Source organism: Ricinus communis, chromosome 2 (assembly GCF_019578655.1).
Source record: "Ricinus communis isolate WT05 ecotype wild-type chromosome 2, ASM1957865v1, whole genome shotgun sequence".
Classification (NCBI taxonomy): Eukaryota; Viridiplantae; Streptophyta; class Magnoliopsida; order Malpighiales; family Euphorbiaceae; genus Ricinus; species Ricinus communis.
The window spans coordinates 661,434-667,433 of NC_063257.1; the positions used below are offsets into that span (position 1 = coordinate 661,434).

The following is a 6,000-nucleotide window of genomic DNA, read 5'->3' on the forward strand; positions in this document are numbered from 1 at the left end:
TTTTGTCTTTTTGTTGTTACTGTTTTCCATTTATCTATTGCATGATAAGACTTTTGGGCTGGGCTAAACTCTTTGAGCTGACCCAAAGCCCCTTCCACGATATGAGCCCTGCCCATGTTACTAGGCTTGCCCCAGTCTCTTCCATATTTTACCCTTTTTCAGAAAAAGAAAAGAAGAAAAACCACACTTTTAAATTTGGATATATATATATATTCGTAAAGTTGCTTTTTATATATAGATCGTTAATATTGAAATTGCAAATAGTCAATTGAAAACTATATAATTATATCAGTTAAATAAATTATCCTAGTTCTAATTATTGAATCATAGATTAAAAATTGTGATAGTATATCCTACTTTTATTTGTCTCTACCATGAATTCTAAAATATATATGTTAATATCTAAATATGAGGAGGGTGACCAAGACCATTGAAAACCATACTTTGACTTGTGCACACTGCTTGATGAGGATGTCAACTCCTCTATTCTCTTCTTTTCTGGTAATAAAATTAAGACATTATTTGGAAGAACACAGAACTAGTCAATTGTCCGCACATTGCTATATAGATATAGGTATTATATTAAAAAAAAAAAAATTATTCTGGCATCTGTTACGAGCTTTGCTCGAGATGATGACCAAGAGAAACAAAACTTTTATTTTTCTTTTTTAGAAAAAAGACTAAAACGTGAAGCTTTGTCTCCAAATATATAAAAGAATAAGGAAATTATAAAGTTTAGGTTAAGATGCCTTCTAATCTCTTTCACATGGGGATGACTCAATAATATGAATGCCAATGCCAAGATTAGGTAAGTTTATTTATATATTATCAGCCTATGGCAAATACAAAACGTGTATTCCTCACACCAAAAACTGGAGCTCTCGATGCATGCTACTGGCTGCTGGCCTTTTCTCAGAGGAACATGAACATGAACATGAACATGATGATGACTTTTGTTAAATGTCTGAGATCTCATCTCCAAACACCAGAATTTGGGGGTGGGTCATTTTCTGAGGACAGGGTCCTCAAAGCTTATCTGTCGTGTCTAGCCAGCAAATACTAGTGCTCTGTTATAGTGTGTGTGTGTGTGTGTGCGTAAGTTTTTACAAAAGACAGAATATTTTTGTTAAAATGAGAATGACCCTTCAATTGTCAGAAACAATGCATTTCGATCTTTGTCAGCTCATTGGAAGTTATAATGTCAATGGATAATTGCTACCGCTGTGCAGTAGGTTGGCTGGTCGGTTGAGATTTAACAACTTCTTGGAAGTATAATTTCCAGTTAAATCATTTAAAAAGAGTAAAAAGAACAATTCAGATCTTCCTTTGTTCTTCATTTCTTCACCATTTAGCATTTGCCAAAATAAAACCCTTAATTTACTTAGTTTTCAAAAATGTGTTTATTCATATTACGGTTATATTCATTTTATTTCCTTAAAAAAAAAAAAAAAGATTTATGGAGCACTGTAGCAAATTAAAGAATTGCTTAAAAATACATAAATGGCACTTGATAATCAATCATGTTAGAAATAAAAATAAAATAAGTGGTTCATGAACATGGCGCCACCTTAGTTATTTGCATTAATAAAAAGGACCTATGCTTTGAGTTTGTTCTGAAATCCATAAGTCTTGGAGTTGGCATATCTACTGGAATTTTAAATAATTAATCTGAGAGTATATTTGTTCTACTTGTGTTAGGTATATATTATTGATCCACATTTAATTTTGTTAAATACACATTTTCTTAATTAAAAAAAGGAAGACATAATTAATCCAGCTGGTATTTATTGGCTATCAGTGCATAACTTGAAAATATGTGTAATGTTATATTACGTTGCCTTGCCTTTGTGGTCTATATTATAACCATATTGGATTATGAGAAAAAAGACTCTCCCACAGTGGTACTATTCGAATAACCCACTCTCAATAGCTTAATGGTTGTTGAGAAAAAAGAATTTCATAATTAGTGAACCCACTCTTAATATCTTTTCTTTTTTAGAAAAAGGGAAACTTCTAGTCAAGTTGTAGGTTTTCTTGTACCCTTTGGGGTAGAGAAGGGAGTCCAGATTATTGATAAGCTGTTCCTAACAGGAAAGCTCTGCAGTCCATTCTTAAGAATATACTTAAAATGAAAAATTGTACAAATAAGTTGAGTGAGGCATTTTTAGAGTGAGTTACCAAACAGTTTAATTTAAAAAAAGAATCCCATTTGAGTGCAGTGATTGGTGAAAAGAGAAAGAAAAGGAGATGAATAGTGTTGGTGTATAAAGTAAAGAAAGAAAATTGAAAATCAGAAGCTCATGGATGGTAATCCAAGTTTTACGCGTAACATAATTGGTAGAATAGAAGCGTGTATCTTGGCAATCAACAAATTATAATGACAGTTTTGCAGCAATTACAAGAAGAATTAATTGATTCACGTGAGTTCGACCCACATGCCTTTTAACATATACAAACTATATATATATATATATATATAATAATGACAGCCCATTAAACTCACCTCACCATCTCGTATTATATTCAGATTAAGTGACGTCTCACTCTCACGCGTTTCTCCAAGTTGTAGTATTCGCATCCATTTCCATTTCATTTTCAATCTTTAACCGCACATGCACATGCAATGGGTCTTCCAGCTCCCTCTCTTTTTTCTTTTTTGTTTCCCTGATCATTAGAACAAGAACTGACAGACGGGCGGCGCATGATTACTCGTCTTATTAGCATCAAAACATAAAGACATTCCAGTTAAAAACTTATTTGACTGTTTATAGACTGCTATCAAGAGATAAATCTCATGTATTAATTACTTCATTGTATTCGGAAAAAACAATAAGTATCGATATTTATATTAATATAATTGATATAAATCAAAATCAAAAATTTTGATTTCTTGAGGTGAGTTGTTTTAGATGCACTACTTGCAAAATAGAGGTTAACATTTTCTATGTGTAGTACCTGAAAAATTATTCCGACGGTCAAGTTAATATTTAACTTAAGATTTAGATGAAAGTGTTTAAAGAGTTATCTTGTGTTAGTATTCTCCCTTGATATTTATAAAGTTGATCGTTGAGAATTAATTATCTAAAAATTAGCTAGTAGTGGTGTATTAGTAATGGAGTAAATAAATTTTTATATTTATAGAGAAAATGGTAAACATGGGTTATAACTAAATATATTGCGGTAGTTTCATCATGCGGATAATTCTTGATATGTGATGAAAGATCTGATCGGTACAATTGCAAGTCATAGCTCGCCTTAGGGTAATCTATTTTAGTTGATTTATATCAATAATCAATTAAGTATATATAATTGCAAAACCATAAATAATAGTGATAATCTTGTAATATTTCTCATTGTAATTATGAATTTCTCTTTATCAATTGCGAGTTAATCATTCATGTGACTTAATTATTGGTTTGTGATGGAGGAAAAAATAAGTAAAAAACAGTAAGCAAACGAACGAAAGTCGGTCTCACGATGAAGAAAAGCCAGCGTGTCGAGACCACGTGGTGTCTCCTGTCCAGTTGAAACGGAAACCAGATAACCTGCCTTGTTTTGCTATCTCTTAACCCCCACTTCACCTTAACTAAACAGCTCAGCTGTCTGTGTATATTGGCGGATCCAGTTTTCCCATATCCCTCGTGCACCTTACCAGTCTCCTCTCCTTTATATACCTCTCCTTCTCCATTCCTCTTCTCTTCACTAATAACATTCAAATCTATCATCAACATTGACAATTAACAAAAAACAAAAAAAACCATTTGTTTTATCAACAAGAAAGGAAAAGAAAGAATAATGGTAGGCGTTTTCATGCGTTCTCTTTCATTTCCTAACAAAAACCCCAACCGCCCATCAAAACCGCCCCTCTCTCATCACATCAGATCCATCAGTCTTCCATGCAGATCACACCCTTTAATTTTCCAGCTCAAGGATGCGATCCACAAGCTCAAAGTCTGGTCTTCCAAATCTGATAACCGCACTTCTTCTTGGCTTTGTGATGGCTTGACTAGCCTTAAAGCGCTTCACGATTCCCTTGATGATATTCTTCACCTCCCTCAGACTCAAGAATCCCTTCGCCGCCACCCTAAATGGATTGAGAAGCTTCTTGATGATTTTCTTCGCTTTGTTGATGTTTACGGAACCTTCCAGACATCCTTCCTGTCTCTCAAAGAAGATCAGCTCGCCGCTCAAGTTGCTGTCAGAAAGAGAGACGACTCCAAGATTGCTTTGTACATTAAATCCCGCAAGAAAATGGCTAAAGAAATGTCTAAACTCGCGTACACAGTTCGCGACATTTCACGATGTTATGTTCCTGGATTGGATAAATTGTCTATTGCTGATGCTGAGCTAGTTGGTGTTATTGGAGATGTTATTGAAGTAACAATGTCGGTTACAGTTGCTCTATGTAATGGAATCTCACAGTCAATCTCTTCAAGAAAATCGTCGTGGATTGGACTGAGGTTGCCTACGAGAGCAAAGAAAGCCAAGGTTGAGGAAGGAATTCAAGAATTTCAAGAGGTTGGGGTGGAGAGTTTGTGGGGGTTGAGAAAGAAAGGAGATGAAGAAGTGAGAATGGTTTTGAAAAGAATGCGAGATTTAGAAGGTTGTATTAGTGGCATTGAAAGTGGAGGTGAGAAAGTCTTTAGGAGTTTGATTAACACTAAGGTTGCACTACTCAACAGCCTCACAGTACAGTAGAAGGAAGGATCAATTAACGACTGAAGAAAAATATACAGGAGAGATTTTTAAATTCTTAATTTTGTTTTCTTTATGTTTCTTGAACTGAATGAAAAAGGAAAATGAGAAGTGTCAAAACTGATGTCCAGATTTGAGGAACATTCAATATTAGTGTACTGTACAGTACTTGTTCATATTAATTTGAAACTTTAATGTATTCAATCCAAGATTTGAGATTCTCTTTTTGTTTTTGGTTACGAGCAATCAATATGGCTGAAAAAGCCCATGGTAGTGTAGTCCTGTTCTGAACCAAACAATTGGAGGATCCTTTTGATTAAGATTGAGTCGTCAACAACAACACACAACTGACAACTACTGACTCTTTCGAAAAGATGTATGTCTATAAGTACCATTATTTCATTACAGACGAATCATGCATGTGAAATAGAGCAGTTGCCTCGCTGTTTGATACTGGTCACAACGGCTTGTCGTTGTTAATGTCTATGTTGAATAGTTTACTATCATTTAGCCATATGATTATGACGAGATATATAGTTTCAGGCTGACTATACTAGAATTTTAATTTGGTAGGGGAAACAATATATAAGATCTTTGCAAATTATGAGCTTTTATTTTTCAAAGAATATTACAATGGGAAGGATGACTTTGCAAATTATGAAATTCTATCTTTCTGTCTATTAAAACAAAAGTTACCGTATTTCTTAGAAACGAAAAGGATATTAAGTAAACATATAATTCACAGGCTGTTAATGACTTATATTCTTGGACATGTAGGTGGTATGCAGCCTTGATTAAGCTTAACGTTGCTTTTGGGCACCAAAAGGGAAAAAAGGTTCTGCTAATTAATTGAACAAATTTAAACATTATTCTAAAGTATGATTTACAGGCTGCCAATTTATGATTCATAGGCTGTTAGTGACTTTTATTCTTTGACATGTAGGTAGTATACAGATTAAGTTAAGATTAACTATGCCCCCTAACTGAAAAAGTGATTAATATTCATCTAAACAAACCAACGGTAAAGACTTACAATTTCCACTACTAAATTATAATCGAGTTTTAACTCAACCTGATTGGATGGATGATGTTATATGGAAGGAGATTGAGAAGTTAGTCTTTATGCCAGTCGAATGTGACTCATATTTTTAAATTGTGAGATCTTGAGTTCGAATTTCAGTCGAAAAAATGATCAATTAAAAAAAAATACCCCTTATTTCTACAGGTAAGGTAAACAAATAATAGGAATAATAAATAAGAAACAAACAACATATTGGGGCACGTTGATAGAGCAAGACCAGTTGA

At 33.7% G+C, this 6,000-nt stretch overlaps 1 protein-coding gene across 1 annotated transcript; it reads left to right on the forward strand.

Moving 5' to 3' along the window:
• Window positions 1-3,572: 3,572 nt before the first annotated feature.
• On the forward strand, window positions 3,573-4,916 carry LOC8267890. Its single transcript, XM_002510607.4, has one exon. It carries the CDS (start codon window positions 3,796-3,798, stop codon window positions 4,696-4,698), a length of 903 nt encoding a protein of 300 aa, XP_002510653.1. The 5' UTR covers window positions 3,573-3,795; the 3' UTR covers window positions 4,699-4,916.
• The last annotated feature ends 1,084 nt before the right edge of the window (window positions 4,917-6,000 follow it).